This window comes from Solea solea, chromosome 18, assembly GCF_958295425.1.
Source record: "Solea solea chromosome 18, fSolSol10.1, whole genome shotgun sequence".
Taxonomy (NCBI): Eukaryota; Metazoa; Chordata; class Actinopteri; order Pleuronectiformes; family Soleidae; genus Solea; species Solea solea.
This window is the reverse complement of record NC_081151.1, coordinates 15147641-15174403: the sequence shown is the minus strand read 5'-3', so window position 1 is coordinate 15174403 and position 26763 is coordinate 15147641. Positions and strand designations below refer to the sequence as shown.

General features: G+C 39.9%; 1 protein-coding gene across 1 annotated transcript in view; it reads left to right on the top strand.

Moving 5' to 3' along the window:
- LOC131444797 (dual adapter for phosphotyrosine and 3-phosphotyrosine and 3-phosphoinositide-like) overlaps positions 1-26763 on the top strand; it is an 81296-nt gene that overhangs the window by 20043 nt on the left and 34490 nt on the right. The window contains exons 4-18 of the mRNA XM_058615454.1: positions 3682-3886; positions 7030-7115; positions 9368-9474; positions 10883-11014; positions 11189-11301; positions 11769-12021; positions 12484-12706; positions 12867-13056; positions 17722-18388; positions 18490-18596; positions 19420-19546; positions 20409-20593; positions 23265-23556; positions 24299-24375; positions 24974-25099. Coding sequence (XP_058471437.1) covers positions 3682-3886; positions 7030-7115; positions 9368-9474; positions 10883-11014; positions 11189-11301; positions 11769-12021; positions 12484-12706; positions 12867-13056; positions 17722-18388; positions 18490-18596; positions 19420-19546; positions 20409-20593; positions 23265-23556; positions 24299-24375; positions 24974-25099 — 2890 coding nt within the window. The remainder of the gene's footprint in view (positions 1-3681; positions 3887-7029; positions 7116-9367; positions 9475-10882; positions 11015-11188; positions 11302-11768; positions 12022-12483; positions 12707-12866; positions 13057-17721; positions 18389-18489; positions 18597-19419; positions 19547-20408; positions 20594-23264; positions 23557-24298; positions 24376-24973; positions 25100-26763) is intronic.

The window sequence follows — 26763 nt, the reverse complement described above, 5'->3', positions numbered from 1 at the left end:
GGTCCACCCTGAGCATAAATCACCTGCGTGACCAGTCACCTGTCCACCCGCGTATGTGCAACTACTGTGCACTGGTCACTCGCTACATCCGCATTACAATGGTGGGGGGTTTGACTGAGGGTGGTTTCCCTGTGGAGCCGACCCTTTCAGCCATTCTTCCACTGAAGTATTTTAATGTAATGTAATGAAGTCAACTGGCAGTTGGTACTCAGTGATATTTACCCGATATTAGTCTATTAATGTAATATCTGTGTGTATCAGTATCAGTTTTTCTGCCAATAATGAAAACCCGATAAAGTAATACGTGGATTTCACCAACATGTGCGATTAAATGCTTTGTATATATTGTGGCGAGCTTGAGTCGCAGTATGCAATAATGAGGAGTGGAAATTCAATTGAACAAGAAGTGCCTTCTTTTTGACACTCACAGCATTGACCAAGACATCACATTCAGTGAAAACCCACCCAGAGTGTCATTAAATGCATGAACACTCTAACTAATGGTGCAAAACTAATCTAGCTAAACATGTATGAAAACAGTACAACAATGATTACTGCACCATGCCTGCGCAAACATACCGCATTTAGTTAACTTCGGACACATTTATGCTTAACAAACTCAAGACGTGCATCATACACACATCTTAGTGCTCTTGCTCTGCCCGTTTTACTTACGCGTACTTGGGAAAGCCTTGTATCCCAGAATGTATTTCGCTGGAACATAGCAGCAGAGAATAGAAATATACACCTAAAACAAATATTTTTCTATGTCTCAGAACACAATTTTAAGATCAATTGAGGCGAGAAATATATACGTATATATTATACCTTTTTATTGAAAGGTTTCTCTTACTGTAAATCCTACACACTGGACCTTGTTATGGGAACTTTTGTGAGTGAGATGAAGCACGAGAACTGAGTCGGATGAATACAAGCAAGTTGATTTAATCTGAGTTGCAACCAGAGGAGCACAGTTTACAGAGTCGAAGAGTCTGCAAAGTGAACAACACTGAGCAGAGAGAAACAAGGCGTATATAAACATGTCTTCAGCAATATGTGTACGTGATATAGAAAGAAACAGGATATTCGTCAGATAGAGTAGTTGTCTGATATGATGTCAATAAGGTGTTGTGAAAACTAGCAGATATCAATAGAGAACAGGGAGTTTCTTGGGAGGACAGGGACCTTGAGATAAAACGGGAAACTCATAATTGCCCGCTACACCTCGTGTGACCCAAGGAAACAACTATCCACTGAACCTTGTGTGACCTAAAGAAACGTCTGTGTGCATGTAATATGCCATTACAACCTTTATTAGGTGAAGGCAACAACAGTCTGTTGGGCTAAGTGCATGTACACACTATACTCCTTTTTTAAATGAAAACTTGACTGATAAAGTGTGCTGGGACTGGACCACTCCTTCCCTGCATTGAGACACTCCTTCATATGACCTGTTCCACAGTCTTTGTTTGAGGCAGCTGTAAAACCTGCACCTTGATTTGTTTACCACTTGCCCTCAAGAGGAGTGGAGACGAGCTCTGTCACTAAATCTCCACTCAAACCCTGCCTTAGCCACACTTTACTCTGAGTGGACGGAAGGAAGGATTTCAAATCAAAATGGTCAGTTAAAAGAAAGAACAACAAACACAATAAGGGATAATAACTTGGAAACTGCAGGTAGGTAGGGCTTCAAAGTGGAGACGTCAACCACTTTCTTGGGTGCAGTGTAGTCATGTATAGTTGGAAGCATTCGTTCCATCTTTACTCGAACAAAGAGAAGCAGAAGAAGAGGACTGTGGTATCATCTTCTACAGATGATGAGGAATTACGTAAACTCCTGCGGCTATACAAAAGCAACAAGATTCGAACGACAAAGTATTCTCTCCTTTCGTTTTTGCCTAAGAATCTGTTTGAGCAGCTCCATCGCTTTGCCAATGTCTACTTCATCTTCCTTGCTGCTCTCAACTTTGTTCCTGTGGTGGAGGCCTTCCAGCCGGAGGTTGCTCTTGTCCCTATCGTACTGGTACTGACAGTGACGGCTGTGAAGGATATGTGGGAAGACTATAGCAGGTTTAAGTCAGATCGTTTCATAAACGGGCTTCTGTGCCATGTTTACAGCAGGTAGGTTTGATGTGGAATAGTCTTATTAACTTTAAAAGTGAAAGTTTTGGGTAAAACCGTAATAGTATGTAATAATATGGGAACAGTGTGGTAATGCTATAACAGTGATGTAAAACCATCTTATTTCTAATAACAATGGGAAATGTGTGTGTGACATAATGGAGAATATATTTGATCTTAATAAGCTGGTAATTATTAATTATTTTTATTTATATTAATTATTGTTTCACAGTTGGTAGCCTATAGCATTTGTCTTTACCAAGCTATTACCTGGATATTGCTTTGGAAATGGTAATATTATTTCATTATGACCACATTATTACCATTGTTTTTAACAAGCTGGACATTATAGCATTAGAATTACTATGTTACTACCTCCCTTTAACATAATTATTACCATACTATTACCATGTTGTTACTGTACGGTAAAATATTACCCTTTTTTGTCTATAACTTGTCATTGTGATGCTAACAATGAATGATACCATCTGCATTCACAACATGTTGGTCCCCTGTCTATGTTTGCACAGACAACATTGAAAGTGTTATAGTCCACCTCAACAGGGTTTTAACAAAGAAAAAATACCATGAAAAAAGTGGTTACATTGGCCTTTTTAACAGCACCAAATAAGTGGCTGGCTGATCGTTCTTTTTTTAATTGAGTTTCATTCACAGGTTATTAAAACCCACTGAGATGGCACTAATTTTCATAGGTCATATCTGTATTCAACACATTGAAAAAGCTTTATATTGATCCTGCAGCACATATGTGTGTTTGCTTTTATCTATCTTGTAACAGCTTTTGAAGGCTTGTGACCTCACGTTGTAGTTAATTGTTCTGCCCTACTTGACGTAAGTCAATGCCTGGAAAGGCTGTTGTGACTGTGGCTGTAAAGATTAATCATTGATTTTATTCACACTACATGTTTGAGTAATGCCTGTTTATCGATCGTAAAGTTGTGTGTTGTGTTTCTTACTCACAGTTTTCATTTTATCTGTCACTCCACATCCTCATGGGTTACCTCAAGTTGCTCAGCTTAAGTGACAGTTTAATGTTGTGGTATTAGCAGTTGTGATGAATCGGAGCTAAGATGAGAAACAACCAACAGAAAAGTGTGGACAGCAATAACATTTTTTCAGAGGAGGCAGTTCACAGGCTCATATAGTGAGATATATGGATATATTATATAATTATCATATAATATTATGATTTGATAATTTACTCTTTCACTCGATTATACCACAATTGCATGTGTGATATTTGTTTACTGAAATTGTCTGAGGCAGAATGTTTCATATTGCACCTTTAAGTACAGTTGATAAATGAGGTTCATTATTTTTAATAAAAAGAATAGTATGAGTAAAACGTTTATTCTAACTCTGTCCAACATACATACACTAATACACTATGTAATCACATGCACACCTACAGTTGTGTGCTGTTTGATTAGATTAGTTAGTTAGTTATACTTTATTCATCCCCAATGGAAATTTACATTTGATCTTTGAGTATTATTTTAATCTTTTATCTCTTCTCCATCTGCTCTCATTGTTTCACAGCAAGCAAAAAGAGTATGTTGAGCAATGTTGGAAGGATGTGCGAGTGGGAGACTTCATCTGTCTGTCGTGTAATGAAATCATTCCTGCTGACATGCTGCTGCTCTATTCCTCTGACCCCCGTGGGGTTTGTTACATTGAGACTGCAAACCTGGACGGAGAGACCAACCTGAAACAAAGACAGGTCATTCCAGGGCTTCCTCTGCAGGTAATGAATGCATGAAGAATTGTGAAGTGTGCTATGTAGTTAACTTGTTTCTATTTACCAAGGGTACAAGGTTTTGAATGTTACCATTATTCACTTTAGAAAAAGTACAAAGCTTCAAATATAGATCATGTAGCTAGTATGAGTAGTCTTTTCGGTCATCCTATTACTAGTAAAACAAATAATTTAATTTATATCCTGTAGGAGGGCAACCCAGTGTAACGGGGTCGGGAAAGGACCCAAATGCTGCACATGTAGGCAGGCAGACAGTCGGTAATGACTTTTATTTAACACCTTAATAAAGGACAGAATGAAATTGACAGAACAATCTGGCAATGAGTGCATGGTACCTGGCCCGACCAAATTCAGTCGCGCACACAGACAACCAAGAAACACAAGCAGTGATGGCGAGTCCAGTAAATTTCCTCATTGAGATAAATATCAAGAATGTATAGAATGTAAATGATGAGTTTGCCCACGTCCGTAGTAAGCAATTCTAATCTCATTGTCATACGTTTACTAAACTAGTGGCCAAGAACGCTTATATAAATTATAATAATCATAAATAATTGAACATACACTTTAAAACACTTTAAACATTTATTTAAACATTTTTAAAAAGGTAATGCAATAGTTACTTTCCCTAGTAACTTATCACTTTTGCAATGCGGTAAAAACTCAGTTACAAACTTTTTTAAAGTATCATGCTCAACACTGTTAAATGATAACAACAGTAGAATAAAATTGCTTATCAGAAACTTGTTATTAAATAATGTCTGACTCGCCACTGTATATTTTATATAGTAATAACAATAATAATAATAATGTATAAATTTCACAATAAAAACATGAAACAGGTCATCAAATAACAAAAAAACTTTTGGATGAATGAATTTAGTTTTTGTGACTTACTATTTACATAAGGGGCCACACGGTGGTTTAGTGGTTAGCACTCTTGCCTTGCAGCGAGAAGACCTGGGTTCGAGCCCCGGTTGGAACAAGGGCCTTTCTGCATGGAGTTTGCATGTTCTCCCCGTGTGTGCGTGGGTTCTCTCCGGGTTCCCCGGCTTCCTCCCACAATCCAAAAACATGCAATGTGGGGATAGGTAAATTGGACCCTCTAAATTGACCCTAGGAGTGAGTGTGAGAGTGAATGGTTGTTTGTCTCTATCTGTGTGTGGCCCTGCGATGGACTGGCGAACTGTCCAGGGTGTACCCCGCCTTTCACCCGATGTAGCTGAGATTGGCACAGCACCCCCCGCGACCCTCTGGCAGAGGATAAAGCGGTAGATGATGACTGACTGACTGACTATTTACATAACATGAATCAACTTTCTATCAACTTTTTAATAATTGCAAGACAGGGTATACATTTTTATGAGCAACCAACATAATACAGGGAAGGGGGGACATAGGTAATGGGGTAACATTTATATAACTGGCGCTTTCCCACTATACAGTTCCAGCATGACACGACTGGGCATGGCATGGCTCGACTCTACTCGGTTTTTTTTGTTTTCCATTACTATAGCTCCTCTTCAATGTGGGCGGAGTCATCATTGTACAGTTGCATGAAACTGCTGTGACATCTTTTTTTTACGCGACACACAAAGTGACTTGTGAATCAGATGAGACGAGCACCATGGTTTAACTCCAATACTCGCGCTCTTAAACAGGCGTTACGTAGATTAGAAAGAAAATGGCGTTCCAGTAACCTTGGGATCACAGGTGCTGCCCTCTGCTGGTTTAAATCATACTTATCTGATAGATTCCAGTTTGTTCATGTTAATGATAAAGCCACTACAAACAAAAGTTAATTGTGGAGTTCCACAAGGCTCAGTGCTTGGGCCTATACTTTTTACCTTATATATGCTTCCTCTAGGGAACATTATTAGAAAGCACAACATACACTTTCATTGTTATGCAGATGACACACAGCTATATTTATCAATGAGGCCGGATGAAATAAATCAGGTTGTTCAACTCCAGGAATGTCTCAGAAACATTAGGTCCTGGATGACCTGTAACTTTCTAGTTTTAATCTCAGAAAAAACTGAGGTCATTATACTTGGCCCTAAACACCTCAGAGAAAAACTTTCTGATCACATTGTCACTTTAGATGACATCACCATGGCTTCCAGTTCCACTGTGAGGAACCTTGGAGTTACTTTTGACCAGGAAATGTCATTTGATTCACACATAAAACTAATTTCCAGAACAGCCTTCTTCCACCTGCGGAACATTATGAATATTAGAAACATTCTGTCCTTACAGGATGCTGAAAAACTAGTTCATGCTTTTGTTACATCTAGATTAGATTACTGTAACTTCTTATTATCAGGATGTTCCAACAAGTCTGTTAAAACCCTTCAGTTAATTCAAAATGCTGCAGCACGAGTTCTGACAGGAACTAGAAAGAGAGACCATATAACTCCAGTGTTAGCACTTAATGGTCAGGCCCCTTCATACCTGAAAGACCTAGTCTTACCTTATCACAGTTGTTTTCAGTGTAACTAAATCATTAGTTTAAAAATATTTGTTCAGAGAATCGCTCAGTACTGGAGCACATACTATGTCTGACACTGAACTGAAATACGGTGGAAACGGTTGTGATGAGGCTCGCCGGCTTTCGATGGTCGGTGTGGTGCGGTCACTAAATACACCAGACTCCTCTGTTCAATTTTACCTTGCTAAATGTTACAAATGAACTTGTGTCTTCAGGATTTTTAAATCTTTTTAACTGATCTACAGTTCGGCATTGTTCGATTCCTGTGTTGGACGCCACGCTCATGTCTCTTCCAGTGACAACACTCTCTGCCAATCAGTAGCCGGCAGACACATTTAGTATTGGCTCAGCGCGCTTGGCAAAGGTGCATAAATTACCATAGCAATTTATTATTTTGCAGTCAACAGGATTATGTTAATCCTGTTAATCTGATCAGAAATAATCTTTTGAAAGTTGTGCACCATCATTGTTTGTGTCTATATATAACTTTGTGTGTGTAACTGTGTCCATGCTTGGATGTTGTTCTTTAAATGAGGGTGGGTAATAAGGAAGGACAGATTAATTCATTAATTTTTTTATATACATGTGTTGTATGTGATCTGTGAGTTTGATCGAATGTTGTGTGTCTGTGTTATTTCAGGGAGGAGAGTTCACCCCTGAAAACTTCCACAGTCATATTGAGTGTGAGAATCCAAACAATGACTTCAGCAGGTTCAGAGGCTACATGTGAGTTTGTTGTCATTTGACACTGATAAAACATTTACACAGTACATATAGATATACACATATACATATAGTTCCAAAAAATGTATATAATAACAAGCAAGTTATTGTCATGTTTACTGTTTATATTCGTGAATGCAGTAGTATAGCTGTGACAATTTTGTAGACTTGTAGACTACTGAGCATACTCCCCATACTTTCCATGTTTTGTGACTGCAAATAGATGCACTCACCTTCTGCTCATGTACAGTGCCCTATTGCAAGAGTGAGGCCAATTCCTTTATTTTTGCCGTAGACGGAATACATTTGGGTTTGATATCAAAAGATGAATATGAGACAGGAGATCAACATTTCAGCTTTTATTTCTAGGTATTATTATAGGTATTATTTGTAACGGAACACATCATTTTTAGGTGAGCAAAAGTATTGGAACAGATAGACTTAGTGAATAAGACTTAATATTTACTTGCAAATCCTTTGATTTCAATAACTGCATCAAGCCTGTGACCCACTGACATCACCAAACTTTTGCATTCTTCTGCTGTGATGCTCTTCCAGGCTTTCCGCGTAGTCTCTTTCAGTTGTTGTTTTCTTTGGGGGTTTACTCCCTTCAGTCTCCTCTTTAGCAGGTAAAATGCATGCTCTATAGCAGCGGTCCCCAAACTTTTTTGCACCACGGACCGGTTTAATGTCAGACAATAGTTTCACGGACCGGCCTTTAAGGTGTGGCAGATAAATACAATAAAAAATGATACGACCGGCATTAAAACTGGTATTTTCTAACTATAATAATAAACGTGAATCCACTGTGTATGCAACTTTATTAGCAGCATCCTCGTAACATCACGCCAACGATACCGCACAGAGTGCAGCCGTGCATCAACGGCATGTGCACCGGTCGGGGGGAAAAATGGCCAAGTCATCACTGATCTCCACAAAGCCGCAACATTCCTGTGGCCGAAATTCAACCAGTTGCGGTTGCTGCCGCTGACCAAAGGGCAAATGCACAACATGTGAAGTCCCGCCTGTTAACTGCACAGAAGCTGATAACGGAGGACCCAAGACACAGTATTAATTTATTTGGACAGTCTAACAACCTCAACTTTATGGTGTTAAATTTGTAGTGTATAACTGTAAACAAATGTTTGTTACATTCAAACTATTGTCAAATTAGTTCACACAATGTGGATTAAGCAAATCAGGCCCCTCTATGTGTATTTCTCAGTATGGTAGTGTTTAGATTTGGCATCACCTGGGAAATTCCCTTGCTGCACAAAGGAAGTGATTTGCTCTTTTTAAAGACGTATGGAGGCAACAGCAACAGCCGACTGGTTGGAAAATGATGGAAAATACAAAGCCCATTAAAAGTTTCAAAGGTGAATCCTTCTGCTCAAAATACCACAGTCATTTAGCAGTTTCATGGAATAAACCCTTACATACACATATGTTACATCGGCTCTGTTCACAAAGATCAAACAGAAGCAGAATAATAACATCAATAAGAAAAATCACTAAACGCAACACTGCAGCTTTAAATATAGCCAGATATAGCCTAACCTTAACCAAACAAATAAAACAAACACAACTTGCTTTATTAGGATTGAACTTTGGTCCCCATGAGGACTACTGGCCCCCGATGAGTTCAGTGTTAATAGAAGAAGGTCACAGAGAAAGAGATACATTTGGCCATGGCTGTTAAAGTGTATGTTAACCTTTTTCAGGTGTAAACCAGTGTATACAGTATTTGTATCTAGTAATGTTATTTGTTGAGCCAGGTGCAAATCTTCACAGTTTAGTGAAACGTATTGAGATAAAACATGTTACATTACATTACATGTCATTTAGCAGACGCTTTTATCCAAAGCGACTTACAATAAGTGCATTTAAACATTTGGGTACAAACAAGAGCTAGAAGTTTTGATAAAAATCTGTATTTACTGCCTACTGCATTCAAATTTTGCTGTTGGCTATTTTACTCCATGCTTGCGTAACTGGTTCACTCTTTAATCACTCTTGTCTAATACCCCTTTTTTAAAATGTTAATGTTAATGTGTCAGATTTCACTCTCAGACCATGCCCCCTCACAGATTTATTTTCACTTTAATGAAGATTAAAGCCCTTTTCATTCCTGATGGCCTTGTGATACACTTACATCTTTATGTTTTCCATTTTAATTCTGCACCTTTTGTGAAAGCTGAGGCATTTTGTGTTGTTGAGTTGTGGTTGTTTGTGTGTTTGTGTGTGTTGTCCCAAAGGGAGCATTCCAGTGGAGTTCGTGTTGGCCTGCACAACAACAACCTCTTGTTAAGGAGCTGCACTATCCGCAACACTGAGACTGTGATAGGCATCGTAATCTATGCCGGTAAGAGAAAAGCATCACGCACACGGCCACCAGTGTAACCAACAGCAGTGGCATGAACTGTATTGGTTACAATGGCATGAACTGTGAGATACACATAATTATCTTTATTCAAAGAGAGTTTATGTGTATTTACATCTGAAATTATGCAGATATTCTTTATAAGCTAGAGTCTTTAAATGTGGAAAGGCATTTTTATACTTTTACCATTGTTATTAATAATTTGGAAATCACATTACAAATACAACCGTATTATTGTAATATTACTTCCTACAAATTATTACCATACTGTTGCCATATTGTTTGTGTACTGTAATGTAAGGTGCATTTTGACATCCAATGCATCCCACCACCTCCTGCTGCCCCTGTATCGTCAAAGTTTAAAATCTCTCCCTCTCACTGTGCTCATGTTTCCTTGACCTCTCCTGTTGAAATGATCTGCTAGGCCAGATGTGATTTTGTTTTAATGTAAATGTTTTGACCTGACTGAAAGTTTGTATATTATTAATGCTTTGTTTATCTTTGGATCGAAATGAAAGTTGCACTGGTGCACTGTCGATTGTGTGTGTATACATATATACTATATATATTTATATATATATATGTATATATATATATATATGTATATATATGTATGTATGTATGTATGTATATATATGTATGTATGTATATATATATATATATATATACATACATATATATAAAAATCAGAAGATGTAATATTAACCATACTACACTACACTGCTGTACTACATCTATTTTCCACATGGTACTGTATATTTTAATTAAAATAATGAATGAATTAAGTCAACATTTCAAATGTGAAAATAATAATCATGCAAGTACATCCTTGCATACTTGGGTATTGAGAAATTGCTTCACTATAGCTGTGACTGGCATCAGTATAGCTGTGACTGGCATCAGCAATCGATGCCCTATGCACACAGCTCCCTCTGCAGGCCAGGTGTTCCTACCATGTAAGTGTAACCTGACTTGCTGGAAAATAAGTGAAATCACACTAAAAATGGAAGTATATTTCAAAATGAGTGCAAATTTAGATGGAAGGACACAGTACTTTGATCAGTTTTATTTCATAAATGTCTCTGAAACACACTGTGCCACATTAACACAGGGATGTATCAAATATCATGGTAGTGGGTGGAGCCTTGTGATTCTTAACAAGAATAATTAAAATAAATAAATAAACAGACCTTGTTAAATAAAATAGTGTAAGCGTAAAATGAGTTTTAAGAGGTGATTTAAATTTTGATTATCTGATACAGGGAGGGAGTTCCACATATGGATCATGATGAGTGAATCCCTTTAATGTTAGATAAACATACACATTCAATTTCATTCATATAGTTACTATAATATCATGATCATGGTCTTTTTTTATTGTGTGATTCAGGCCACGAGACTAAAGCCATGATGAATAACAGTGGGCCGAGGTACAAGTGCAGCCATCTGGAGAAGCGTCTGAACACAGATGTTCTGTGGTGTGTGGCCCTGCTCATCATTATGTGTCTGACTGCTGCTGTAGGTGTGTACCAACACCAATGCTCTACTATAATAGTAATGTACTGTTGTGCAAAGTGTAAGCCAGTATGTCAATGACAACCAGAGTGTTCACCCAACAAATACTCAGAGCCAATTACTGGTCTGGAATTGAATTTTAACTTTTATGTTCAGAGCTCTGTGTCTCTGTGCATTTCAGGTCACGCGCTTTGGCTGAAGAACATAAAAGACCCGGTGTTTGTGATTGATGTGGAGACACCTCCTGCCTTGGCTGGATTCTATGTCTTTTGGACCATGATCATTGTGTTGCAGGTACAATGTTTAACATTTCACTAAAATAAAACAATTTTGCTCTCTTATTTTGTCTCCTATTAGTTGTGACAAATAGAGATGTTCTGATACCATTTTTTAGCTTGGAACTAAAATGATTAGCTGCATTTTGACAAAAATGCCCTGGAACCTTTAGTGCCAGTGACATTTTAAAGAAACTGAAAGGTTGTTGTTTAAGTTTCTTTCTTAAAATTAAGAACTTAATTTAGACCCTGGTTCCTGCAGTTGATGTGCACATAGTACAAAACCTAAAAGAGAGTTCAAGATCAAGTTCAAGATCAAGTTAAGAAACCGTTGTCCAATTTTATAAAAAAAAATGTACCTACATGAGAGACTTGTTGAATTCACTAATACCTGTATTTTCATGTCACATAGTCAATCAGAGTTGATTGGTTTGTCTATGTCTATTAACTCATCATGCAGAAGATAATCTACTTCTGGTATTTCAGGTGCTCATTCCCATATCTCTGTACGTCTCCATTGAAATCGTGAAACTGGGCCAGATATATTTCATCCACAATGACATAGACTTGTACAATGAGCTGCTGGACTCCAGGATTCAGTGTCGAGCCCTCAACATCACGGAGGACCTGGGTCAGATCCAGTATCTGTTCTCTGATAAGACAGGAACTCTGACAGAAAACAATATGGTGTTCCGCCGCTGCAGTATCTTTGGGGTTGAATATCCTCATGAGGAAAATGGTAAGAAGTCATAGTGTGACTCTCAGAACATGTTGTTATAGGATTGAAACATTATATTGGTTTTAATTCAAAACAAGTTCAGAAGAAAAAAAAAAAGAAGTATATTCTTTTAACAAATTAATTTAGGTCAATATGTATTTGGGGATTGCTGTTGGGCAGAAACCTTTCATCACCATATTCCAACTTTGTATATAACAAAGAAATCCATTATAAGCTGTTTTTCACTTGGTGACACATGTCTTCTTAAACTGACGATCTGATCGTCAGTTTAAACTCTGTGAGGGGATTTTCTAACCCTTTACACTTGTATGTAAATCAACAACTGCTGATCACCAACTGTGAAGCAAAACTTTTTCGTTTATGGTAGTGAACAATCCTTTATAATACATCTCTGTTACACACCTGATGGCACTCTTGAGACTATTTTTTTGTTGTTGTGTGTTCTTGTGTATGTGTGTGCAGCACGGAGGCTGGAGGTGTGTGCGGTGGACAACAAGGCTGTAGGTCACGCAATGACTCTGAGGTCAGGCTGCAGTAGAAAATCTCTGAGCTGTCGCTCCCTTAGCTGCAACCGCAGCTCTGTGTCTCTGCACACCCTTACTGCTGAGTCGGAAGGAGAGGAGGACCCACTGTCCAATCACATTCAGGCCACAACCAGAACCAGTGCCTTCTACAGCCACATGGAAAGAGCCACACTCTTTATCTGTCTGTCACTGACATAAACACTATGATTCAGGGCATTTCTTTAAGCGTCACTAATATTCATTATCTTATGCCATATTAAAGCTGCTGTCAGTAATGTTGCCTTTTGGCTAACTTGTAACTTCCTGTCTGTCTTTTCAGGAGAAGGAGGTTGTGCCAGACCCTGAGCTTGTGAAGAAGCTGAACTGGTTTTGCTCTCCCATGCTACCTCTGAAAGAGGGCTCCTCTGGAACCTCATCCAGCCTTGAGCTCACCTACATCACTGACTTCTTCCTGGCACTGACCATCTGTAACAGTGTGGTGGTCTCCTCGTCCAGTCAGCCACGGCATGTGGTAAGTAGAATATGTGATCTGCTTCACAGTTTGGCATGTGTGTTCAGAGATGATCTTCTTAGTTGTAACCACTTGTTCTCCTCATTTTCCTCTGACCTCTGGCATCAATCCGGCTGGGAAAGGTTGACCATTGGCATACACACTTGAACTCCAAAATTAAAGGGGTTACGCCCATAACTTCCTGCATACCCCTCATTATCCATAAATCTTATTAATAGAGATGTGGGTATTTGACCAATGCAAAGATTTTCTTGATTGCAAATTCTTATTCCTGCCAGAATGAAAAACGTCTTTAAAGCCACTTCCTTTATTTTTTCAGTCCACATATTGTATGTTGGAGGTTCAGGATTCAACCACCTTACTGTAGTGCATTTAATTGCTGTTGCTAGTAGTATTTGTAGAAGATATTTCTTGGCTCTTCCTTTGATGCTTTTTGTTAATGAATTGATGCCCTACTTCATCATACAAGAGTGTCACACATAAGTTGTGAAAATAAAATTTCCTCCGCCAGTGGTGCGCCACGACCACCTCTAAGTCTTCTGGTCTACAACCACGTTCTAGGGTGACGTGGTCTGAGAGAAATCTGTTCACCTTAATGCACCTCACCCTCGCATATTTAGAAAACACATCAATACACGTCAACGTGTTTTCTGCAAAATTTTCCTCATCTCAACAAGGTCGGCTTGAAATTGTTTGTCAATAACACTGACCAAAACCCTGTTGCTGGGGAAAACTAAAGCCACATTGGCGTGGAGCCTCACAACTGCACAGTCCCTGGCTGCATGCAAAGCTTTTGTACACTTCCTAGTCAGCCAGGATGAGCAGGGTCATAATATATCTTTTGCAACGTGTTATCTATGATGAACTTTGACAATAAATGAACACGCGATATAACCACGCGACAGGAAGACATGAACGTTGACCAAAATAAAAGGGGAAGTGAAAATCAAACCCACACCAAAGGTGACATGAACCTTTGGTGTGTTTTTTTTAAGTTATTTCCAAACATAAACTTGGCAAACTTAATTAACTTAAATTTTGTAGTCATCAAATCTGCTACCATCTGGTCAGTTGGACAATACTCCAAAAATACTTTCTCATCCTTCACAGTGGATCGTATGAAATGATACTTTTTGTCCACATGTTTACATCTCTGTCTACTGACAGGATTCTTAGCCAGAGCAATTGTGTCGTGATTGTCTTCATACACCCTGGGTAGTGCATACAGGTGATTATTGATACCGTCCAAGAGCTGTATGAGGTACAGACACTCTTGAATGGTTGTAGCTAGAGCAATATACTCTGCTTCACAAGTGGACAGTGCTACTGTGGGCTGCTTTTTGGTTTTCCATGACAATAAAGTGCCTGTCCGAGTTAGGCTTACACAATACCCTGTTGTGCTTCGTCAGTCATTAGCATCAGCAGCCCAATTTGCATCACTGTACGCTTGTATACCCAGGTTCTCATCACAATTTCTGTAACACAACCCCCTGTTACTTGTGCCCTTCAGATATCTTAATACATGTTTGACAGTACTCCAATGTTGTTCAGTAGGTTTTGAAAAATACTGTGATAGTTTGCTCACAACAAAACTCAAATCCGGTCTTGTACATACAGTCAAATAGATAAGCAGTGGTGGGCTGTCAGGGCCAGCAGGGCCTTCTCTGCTGGCCCTGACAATATCAAAAAAGTATATTTTTTATTATTATTATTATTATTATTATTTTAATAATCAAATTAATGTGTGTCTGAACGTGTCTGAATTCAATTACTTTTTCAGTATGTTATGATTATATTTCCAGAAAGAATATGGTTATTTTTTGTGAAGCTGAGCTGGATTTTCCTGGATGTCATTAAACGCATCATAGCTCCGTGGACCTGCTCTAGTAGTATTGCTGGCCTTTCGTTGAAGCTGCCATTTCCTATTTGGTTATAACTTTGACTGACGTGTGTCGTCAGCCAATCAAAATTTGATGCATGTGACAGAACGCCCCAGGCCCAGCCATGTGTCTGGCACAAGCCCCTGCTGTTGTCATCAACGACGTTTGAACCTTTGGCGGGTTTTGAAGTAAGCTATGGCCACTGCATTAACACCACCGATCGATCATGTTTCTGATCTCCTTCATGTGCACTTTTCACGGCGATCGTTTGGAGAAAAGAAGGAAATTATTTCAAGAGGAAGACCTACACCGAAGAGGTACATCATTTACGGTAGTTCAAGTGATAATGATAAATTAATAACATTTTTTAGAAGTGGTGAGGACAAAACTGTTGATCATAAATAGTGCCATGGACGTGTTCCCCGTGTATCTGACGTCTATGCTTATGTGGAAGCTTGTTTTTGTGTCATATAGTGGCTTGTGAAATTGCGGTTGCTGAGTGACATCATGGAAGATGTGGTGGTAATGATGCAGTAGCCTATAGATGCGCAGTGGTGTGCGTGTGCGTGTGCGCTATGGTTGTTGCAGATCAACTGTCTCGTGAATATAGTCGGTGATTGTGTGTGTTGTTTTTTTTTTTTTACTGAAGGCCCTGACTGAAACCCCACGGTACACTACTGTAGATAAGACTACCCACTGTGTCACGAACGAGGTCGTGGAAGCCAGGGGAAGGACACAAATGCAGAGACTTGAGGTTCAGGCAAATTCCAAAAACGTTTAATCAGTCCAAGTCAGTTCACGGGAGATCAGTCCAAACAGGCAGAGGTAGAATAATCACAAGGCAAGAGACGAGGTCGTGATACTCAGGCAGGCAAGGGTCGAAGCAAGGGAAGACAAGAACTGAGACTAGGTACGTGGGACAAGAGTGCTGGAACGCGAGACAAGGCTACAAACGAACTGGCGAAGAGACAAGACACAGAGAGGGTTTAAGAGCAGTGCTGATCAGGGAGTAAGTGCATGCAGGTGCGCAGGAACAAACAGGGAGCAGGTGGACGCAGACGAGAAGGGGGCAGGGCAAACAGGAACCTGGAACAGAGACAGGGGTGAGTGATCACAAAATAAAACAGAAGGACAAGACATGAAACATGAAAGAGAAATCAAGAGTCTGACAACAAGTCTATGGCACAGTCATATGGTCTGTGATGGGGTAGAGATGTGGCCTTAGACTTGCTAAGAACCTCGGAAAGATCATGGTAACAGCGTGGGACGTTAGTGAGATCGGGGTCTACAATACTTGAAGTAGACAGACAGTTTTGTGGTTTGGGCAGGCAGGAATCGGCACAACTAGGTCCCCACGAGGTGATTTCCTCTTTAGCCCAGTCAATAACGGGACCATGTCTCACTAACCAGGGGTGTCCTAAAATTAACGGATGAACGGCGGAGTCAAGTACATGGAAACTTAATTGCTCAGTATAAGAGTCAGGAAACACCAGAGTAACTGGCTGTGTGCAGTGGGTTATTTTCCCCAGAGGGCTACCATCCACAGCTCTTACCTCAAGGGGGTGCTGTAGAGCGACTATTCTCAGCCTGAGTCTGTTGGTGAGAGAGGAGTTCATGATGCACGCATCAGCGCCAGAGTCAATAAACGCAGTCAAGTGCGTGGATCTAGAGTCAATAATGATTTTAACATGAGGCAGATGCTGCACATGGTTATTCCTGGAGAGACTGTGGCTTACCGTGAGCGTCTTCACGGGTCTCCCTCCACCTCCTTTGGCAGGGCAGACACTCACTGCATGTCCCAATTGCCCGCAGTAGAAGCACCTCCCCTCATGCTGTCGGCGGAGATCTTCTTCAAATACTTTCAGATTTCCATGTGCTAGACATTGATGGAAAGCTTAGAAATCACACTTTCAGAATCTGTAAATAACTCAAAATGTCCCTCCACCTACTTGTTCCTGGTTTTTTAATGGCTGGTCACATATATGAATGGAAAATATCTGGACCAGTCCTTCAGACATTAATTTCTGTATTCAATTAAATTCAGTTTTATTTGTATAGTGCCAAATCATTACATACATTATCTCAAGCCACAATGAGCAAATACTAGGCATCAGTGGAGAGAAAAAACTCCCTTTTAACAGGAAGAAATCTCTGACAGAACCAGACGAAACCAGAGAAAGATGTGCAGCTATCTGCCTCGACCGGTCGGGGTGAAAGGAAAAATGGGGGACAGAGGAGAAGTGGGGGACAGAAAGGGGGGAGAGAAAGGACCAGAGGGAGATGAGGTAGAGACAAAAGAAAAAGACCAGGAGCAGATACACAACAACTGTATCAAGTTATAAGTTTATACAGGATTGTTAGAGTCAGTGATGACATGTTTATAGAACTACAATATCATATATATAAGCAGCAGCAGAAATTGTTGAAAAAAATTATACTAATATCGACTTTTAAGAGAGAAAGACAGACAGAGAGAGAGAGAGAGAGAGAGGGGGGGGGCAAAGGAAAGGAAAGGAAAAGAAGGAAGGAAAGACACAAACTAGGGAGAGAAAGAACAAGGTTAATGACATATAATTAAGTCATTTTCATACCCTGCATGTGAAAATGGTCAAAAATAAGTGGAAGAACTGAAAGCCATGGTAATGTCATCTAAAGTGACGATGTGGTCGGAAAGTTTTTCTCTGAGGTGTTTAGGGCCTCAGAGTTGAATTGGCTCTTGAGAGAGTGCAGTTCAGCACACGAGTACAAACACTGATCATGTGACCATTTTTCTTCTTCCCTGTAGGTACCTGAAGCAAGAATGCCTCTAAAGTCACTGGAGGAAATCAAGCTGATGTTCCAGCGCTTCAGCTTCTCTCCGTTCACATCCTTGTCCACCCTGTCTCCACACCAGGTCAAAGGCAGTCCTCGCAGCTTCACCAGCAGGCTATTCACTCGGGGGAAGACTGAATTCCTCACCTCCTCCACACCACCTAACAGTTCTACAAGTGAAACAGATCCAGGGAAAGAGAGCAACTTGGAAACCTCTATTCTGAGGGATAAAGTGGACTTACCTTCACAAGAGAAGGGAGGAAATTCTGGACCTGTGGAGGATGATATCAAGGATGCAAAGACCACAGACATTTGTTGTGGGGCTGGACAGGATTTGGAAACAGACTATGATAGTGATGCTGATGATGACCTGCTGTATGAAGCAGAGAGTCCAGACGAGGCAGCTCTGGTGCATGCAGCGCGGGCATACCACTGCACTCTGAGGGGACGCTCTGCAGAAAGCCTGCTGGTGGATCTGCCTGGAATTGGCTCTCTGTCTGTGCAGCTGCTTCATATCCTGCCCTTTGATTCCAACAGGAGGAGGATGTCAGTGGTGGTCCGACACCCACTCACAGGACAGGTGGTAGTTTACACCAAGGGAGCCGACTCTGTCATCATGGATTTGGCTGAGACACCTAAGGGTAATTAACAGAGGGAATATTAATATTTGCCATCTTATTATAATATGGTCAGCTGTTTTGGTCTGTGTTACTGTTACCCTGCATGTCTCAAATGTGCTCAGGTGATGAGCAAGCACAAGAGATCGACTGTCAAATCAAAGAACAAACCCAAAAACATCTAGACAGCTATGCCAGAGAAGGCCTCCGCACACTCTGCATTGCTAAGAAGGTAATACATTATTGAGAATTTAAATTATTCTTCCACATTTGATCATATATCATATTCTATAATAGCAAGATTATATGAAAAACAGTTGATTGTTTTTTCATCCACAGCTTATTAAAATACAACAGTTGATTTGAGTCAATACCTCCAGCTCTGAAACGCACTGCTGATGTTGGCTTGTGTTTTATTATGTTTATTGTCTCACTCTCTTTTAGACTCTTTCCTTCTTTATTCCCTGTTTCCAAACAAAACATATTTTAGCCTATTAAACATTACATTTATTTTAAAGCAGGTTGAAATGGGGCAGCCCATGGCCAAGCAGAAAGGGAACTTGTTTTGTAACCTGGAGGGATGTGTGGTTCAAGACCCCACCAGGTCAAGAGTTGAGGTACCCCTGAATAATTCATTGTTAATTGAACAATCTAAATTTGCCCAGGGCCTGGCACATCCAGTGTACTCCTAGTGCCACTCCTAAGCCTGGATAAATGTGAGGGTCGCATTAGGAAAGGCATTCAGTGTAAACATTTCTGCCATATCAAATGGTGGATCCTCCTTAGACTTAGACTTAGACTTCCTTTTATTGTCATTGCACAGAGAACTCAGCAGTGAAAACTGGCAACGAAATTACGTTGCTTGGCAAGCAGATAAAAAAAAAAGAGAGGGAGAAGCTGAAAAAAAGTTGTAGACTGTAACTAGACTCTGGTGGAGGCAAACAACCATGGGGCAGTAACGTTACTTGTTTGTTTGCTAAGAAAATCTCTACAAATATGGTTTAGTAAACAGACACTGTGCCAATCTAATAATGTGTGTTCTGTTTGTGATGCAGGTTTTGGAGGAGGAGGAGTACGAAGTGTGGCTGAGGAGACATGTGCTGGCAGAAAGCAGTATTGACCACAGAGAGGAGCTGCTGCTCGAGTCAGCTGAGAGACTGGAGACAAACCTCACCTTGCTCGGTAGGAGAAAGCCACTCTGACACATGCACCACGAACACATGTGGCTGAAAGCGCTAGTGCCCTTACACGCACTGAAGCAAGGCTTTGTTGTTGTGGGAAAGTGTTTAAACTGAAAATGTTTAGCATGTCTTTGTTTTTTCCATAGGGTAGACGTAATCTTATTGTCTACTCTTTAAAACATTATTTGAACAGGAAAAGGAGTGTTATGGGTATCAAGGACTATTGATACCCATAACACTCATTTTACAAATAACACCTCTTCCTTTTGATCAACCAGCCTATGATGGCTGCTTAAAACACAGAGGCTAAAACAAAATTAGATCACATGTCCAATTAACCTCCACATGTTTTTGGACTGTGGAAGGGAAACTGGAGAACCTGGACCAATGGCCCTTTTTTCCTTTATTTTAACAGTAACATTTACATATGAATGCACTTTTATAAAAAAAAAAAATTGTATTGTCACAATTATCATTTTTAAATGGAAATGTAACCAAATCCAAGCTGTGCAGGAGTGACACAATGAAAATAATCATTGCCTTTCTTTCCACATCTGGAGTCAAATAACATAATGTGAGATGAGTGCATATACTGTAGCTGTCTGTCACAAGTGGATTTCAATCCCCAGACCAGTTTCAAAGTGCAGCTCCTTACCAGCTGAGCTAACGGGGGTGACATGTGACTAAGGTCGATTTTGCATGCATTTGTTGGAAAGAGAATTTTAGATTTCTGATAGAATATAATAAAACCATTGAAAGAGCTGACACTTCTTTTAAGTGATACCAACACTTTCCATCATGTCAACATATCAGAGCTGGGAGGAGTCGTACTGATTGTGTCAATTCTCTGTCTGCATGTTTAGGTACCACAGGCATTGTGGACAGATTGCAAGAGGAAGTCCCAGAGACCATTGAAGCTCTTCAGAGGGCTGGGATCAAAGTCTGGATCCTCACTGGAGACAAACAAGAGACAGCCATTAACATTGCTTATGCCTGCAAACTCATAGGACCCTATGACCAACTGCTGAGAGCCAACTGCGGAAGCAAGGTCAGTCTAAACGGTTACAGCCCTTTTTAATCCTATGATTTAATCCTTGCATCTCAGCCATTCTTATTCTATTGTCCTTGTGTGTAAACTGATTTAAAGGTTGCCAGTATGGTTGTCTTTAAATGTTCAAGCTAAGTCGGCTGCTGGCGTTGCTGGTTGATCTGACAGATACAGTAATAAAATATGTCTTCCATCAAAACACATATAAATGCTGGTTGTGGGATGTAGTAATGGCTCTGGCAGCGTGTTTCAGCACTGTGCTTCAAAACATACACAAAACATGTACATCCACATACAAGCTGTACTTAGATTAAATATATTGACTTTATTGAATGTCCCAATCAGTGACAGAAATGTTCCTTTGACAAAGCTGCAATAATAAAATGCAGTACGTTCAACACTCTCAAGACACTTTCACACTCACAAAATAATTTCACACACACACACACACCCTCTTCTATGCATCAGCACAAACACCTGCACACAGAGAATACACACAGGTTACACTAGATATATAGATAAGGTTGAATACACCCAGGCTTGTCCCTGAGTGTATTCCCCTAACCCTAACCCTTGTCACTTGGAATGTGCATGGAATCAGTTCTAAACATAAAAGACTTAAAGTTCTTCATCACCTAAATAATCTACAAGCAGACTTTGTCTTACTTAAAGAGATTCACCTATTTAAGTCAGACTTCACCACAATTTCCTCACATATACTCAGCAAGCTACAACTCTAGACTGAGGAGTAGCCATCATGATCAATAGAAAACTGAATTTCACACATAAAAACACTATTATAGACCCAGAAGGTTCTGTAGATTTATAATACTTCACCTATTAATCAATAGCACAGACTTTTGCATCTCTAACATATCCTATGGCCCAAATGTCGACGACCCCTTTTCTCACACGTTTTTCCCCTTACTTTCTACTCACCTAGACACAAAAACTCCTAGTAGGAGGGGACTTTAACATGGCACTCAACCCAGAACTTGATAGTCTCAGCTAGCAGGAATAACACAGATCTGACAATTAACAGAAACAATACATGAGTGATTATGGTCTTTGTGAAGTTTGGTGCTCCTGCCATCCAACTGCCAAAGAATACACCTTCTTCTCACCTGTACATCACTCATATTCCAGAATCGACTTCCTTCTGATCAAGAGCTCAATTCTGTCAGATATCACGGACACTCAGATTCACCCTGTCATCATTAGTGACCATGCACACGCATGTCTCACTAATTATAACTAAAAAGAGATTTAATACATTGCTAAATGATCCAAATTTCATCAAATACTTTGAAAAAGAGCCCTGTGTGACTGGTGGGTGCTCTAGGGTCCTTATCGGCCTGCTGCTGGGAGATGGCCAGACATTGGCGAGGTCCCCACTCAGATTTCCAACCACATCTAATGACAATCCCTGCACATACACACACACACATCCTGCTGCATTATCTCTCTCTCTCCCAACCCCCACCCCGCCTTCGCTCAGTTTGTCTGTCTGTCTCTCTCTCTCTCTCTCTCTCCCTCTTGCTCACTCTTCCGTCTTTCCCTCCCCTTGTCTGTCCAGTATGTGCAGGCCACAGGCATGCATTACTCAGTAATTAAGATAGTTGGCGACTGGACTGGCTTGAGTTTTCTGGAGGACATTTTATCCAAGAGGCTTCTTTAGTTTCTTTAATATCTGGAATACTCATGACAATGCACAGATTTTAATTGTTCCTCCACTATACAGGCTGACAAAGCTGCATCACCTATAATAGACACAATCTTACAGTCCTGTCAGTTATAGATGGACAGTGGTATAGGATCAGAACCAGACACTGTCGTATCTTGTCATCTGAAGCTCTCTCAGTGAAGTCATGGTGGTTTCAAACATCTTCCTGTCTGCATTAAATGAGGCCAGTATTGTTGTGGGAACACGTTTGCAAAGGTCTACAAAGACTTTCTTGGACATCATGGATTATTTTTTTGTCCTTACATGTCGTAGCAATAGGATGTTTCCCTGTCTTATCTATGTCCAGACCATTTTAACTGCTAAACAAAAAATAATGCACAATTTAGAGTGCCACAACACACTTTTATAAATAAAACATTTGAAATAGTACATGTATCCATAAGTCTGTACCACATTTCATAACCATCTTCTAAGTTCACGTTTCACTGGCCAACTGAGTAACTTTAGGTTTACCAGTATAGAATAGAATAGAATAGAATAGAATAGAATAGAATAGAATAGAATGCCTTTATTGACATTGCATGTGACATACAACAAAATGTGGTATCTCTCATTGGACATAAACTGTATACATTCACACAATCACACAAAAAAACAATAGATAAGAAATATGTATATAAAAAAGTAAAAAAGTGTTTCACAGATTAAAAGTGATTTTGTGCATATTATTGCATTTAGTGTGGTGGCTATAGTTTATAGCTGTCTGTTGGGTGAAGGCTGTTTCTGAACCTGAAACTGCGAGCCTTCAGAGCTCTCTAACGTCTTTCAGATGGTAGTGGTGCAAACAGTTCATGACAAGGGTGGGAGCTGTCCAGTCTGTTACAGTCTGGCAGTTTCATGCTTCATGTATGCAATGCAAAATTTTCTTGAAGAATGCAGTAAGGTAAATTTATATGTACTGTATATGACGGGTTTGTCTTCCACCAGGAAGCTTGTTCAGCTTTTCTTGACGAGCTCAAACTAGAAGTGCAGCATGGTCAAGAGAGTTTGACTGACGGGGTTGAAGCAGAAGATCATGGGGAATCCTCCTCACGCAGCTTTATTCTGGTTATTGATGGCAAGACACTGGACTGGGCTCTTCAGGAAGAACTACAAAGTGACTTTGTGGAGCTGAGCCGCAAATGCAAGGCAGTCATCTGTTGCAGGTCCACTCCACTGCAGAAGAGCCAGGTGGTTCGGCTGATTCGGGACCAGCTTCGCGTCATGACCCTGGCCGTGGGTAAGCTTGCATTTCCCTGTAGGGAAGGTTTTCCATATGGTCCTAATGGAAAATGGAGAGTTAATTTTAAGTGTACGTTTAAGTTGAGTAATGGCTAGCACTGTTGCCTCACCGCAAAAAAGGTTGTGATTTTCAAAGCCTGGTACGACTGAGGGCCTTTCTGTGTGGAACTTGCATGTTCTCCCCGTGTGCATGTGTGAATGGTTGTTTGTCTCTATAAGTTGTAGGGCAATGGTGGCTCAGTGGTAGCACAAGTCGTCATCCAAGTTCAACAACAGGTTGTGGGTTCAATTCTCTGCTCTGCTAGTGTACATGCCGATACATGCCTTGGGCAAGACACTTAATCCCATTTTGCTCCTGATGGCTGTGCCAGCAGTGTGTGAATGGGTATGAAAGATGTATGATAGAAAATGTGCCGCACATAGGCATTTGAGTGGTCATCAAGACTAAAAAAGTGTTATGTAAATACAGACTATTAACCATGTTTGCCTGGCGATGGACTGGCAACCTGCCTAGGGTGTAGTATAATACCAGTTGTCTTTATCATCCTGAGCGCATGTAGTTTGCTTTATGGTCAATTTTCATGAAGACTATGAATAGCAGATTATGCAATAAATAAGAGAAAAAATGAAAACACAGAACAAACTACTGTAGGTTTTAGCCCCTTTGAATGCTTTTAACACAATACTCAACAACACAGAGGACATTGAAGAGTTTTTTTTTTTTTTGTCTGGTTATTCAGGTGATGGAGCCAATGATGTAAGCATGATTCAAATGGCTGATGTGGGCATTGGGATATCTGGTCAGGAGGGACTGCAGGTAATGACCACTACATGTATGCTGACAGAACACCTTTTAAAAAACACACAGCTTTTATACGTAAAGAGCATGAAGGTAGACTTTTCATTTTATTTTATTTTTTGGTGTCATTTTTATTTAGCTGCCACTGTTTAGACAGTTACAAGGTGTGGACTAGAATCTATCAAAAATGGTACATGTGTAATTTAAAATCGAAAGTTTTCTTGCAACAAGAATAGTGCAGTAAACTTGAGCTTTATATTGGACCAGTATCAATATGTCTTTTGTTTTTTCAGCCACAGTGATACTTTGCATACACTTTTTAACATCATAATGGCAAATTTAAGGTTGCATTGTCATATACAATTACAGATGTCACATCATTAGCATATTGTTAGTGTTAGCAACGGGCAGCGTGATGTTACCATGGTTCCGGAGCTCTATATAGGTGAACAGCGTTGTTTCTTGCCAGAGCATTATGTTACCTTGGTTATGTGACATCAGCCACTGGAGTAACTATAACCAGTATCCTCAGGATTTCTTATCAATTTCTCAAATCATCTTTTTTGTGTTAGGCAGTCAGAACATATCATGTCATCAAGTGTGTTTTGGTCCTCAGGCTGTGATGTCCAGTGACTTTGCTGTCTCCAGATTTAAACACCTCAGCAAGCTGCTGCTAGTTCACGGTCACTGGTGTTACTTTCGTCTTGCGAACATGATCCTCTACTTCATCTACAAAAATGTGGTGAGAATTAAGTATTTGATTTTCTGAAGTGTGGTTCTTATAAGACACCAACACATACAGTTGAAACCAGAAGTTTACATACACTATAAAAAAAAGACACATATGCTTTTTTTCTCACTGTCTGACATGAAATCAGACAATCACTGTTCCTGTTGTAGGTCCGTTAGGATTACCAAAATTATTTCTATTTGCTAAATGCCAGAATAATGAGAGAAGGATTTTTTTTTGACAATTTTTTATTACTTTCTTCAAAGTCAGAATTTTACATACACTAAGATTATTATGCCTTTAAACAATTTGGGAAAGCCCAAATGAAGATGCCATGTCTTTGGAAGCTTCTGATTTGGTTTATTGACAACATTTGAGTTAATTAGAGACACACCTGTGGATGTATTTTAAGGCACACCTGAAACACTGCTTCTTTGTGTAACATCATGGGAAAGTCAAAAGAAATCAGCCAAGATATCAGGAAGAGAATTGTGGACTTGCACAAATCTGGTTCATCCTTGGGTGCAATTTCCAGATTGATTCAGAAGCAGTATGCTTTGGGTCATTGTCCATTTGGAAGATCCATTTGTGCCCAAGCTTCAACTTCCTGGCGGATGTCTTGAGATGCTGCTTCAGTATTTCCACATAATGTTCTTTCTTCATGATGCCATCTATTTTGTGAAGTGCACCAGTCCCTCCTGCAGCAAAACAACCCCACAACATGATGCTGCCACCCCCGTATTTCACAGTTGGGATGGTGTTCTCAGGCTTGGAAGCTTCCCCCTTTTTCCTCCATATGTAACAATGGTCATTATGGCCAAAGAGTTTGACTTAGTTTTGTCAGACCACAGGACATGTCTCCAAAAATTAAGGACTTTGTCCCTTAGTGCATTTGCAAACCGTAATCTGGCTTTTTTATGTTTCTTTTGGAGTAATGCCTCTCCTGGCAGAGTGGCCTTTCAGCCCATGTCGGTACAGTACTCGTTTCACTGTGGATAATGACACACTCTTACCAGCTTCAGCCAGGATCTTCACAATGTCTTTTGCTTTTGTTCTTGGGTTGATATGCACATTTTGGACCAAAGCACGTTCATCTCTGGGACACAGAACCTGTCTCCTTCCTGAGCGGTATGATGTCTGGACATTCCCATGGTGTTTATACTTGCGTATAATTGTTTGAACAGATGAACGTGGCACCTTCAGGCATCTGGAAATTGCACCCAAGGATGAACCAGACTTGTGCAAGTCCAAAATTATCTTCCTGATATCTTGGCTGATTTCTTTTGACCTTCCCATGATGTTACACAAAGAAGCAGTGTGTTTCAGGTGTGCCTTAAAATACATCCACAGGTGTGTCTTTAATTAACTCAAATGTTGTCAGAAGCTTCCAAAGACATGACATCTTCATTTGGGCTTTCCCAAATTGTTTAAAGGCATAATAATCTTAGTGTATGTAAACTTCTGACTTTGAAGAAAGTAATAAAAAATGGTCTTAAAAAATCCTTCTCTCATTATTCTGGCATTTAGCAAATAGAAATAATTTTGGTAATCTTAACAAACCTAAAACAGGATTGTCTGATTTCATGTCAGACAGTGAGAAAAAAAGCATATGTGTCTTTTTATATAATGTATGTAAACTTCTGGTTTCAACTGTAGTCGGTGTCTTAGAGAGAGTA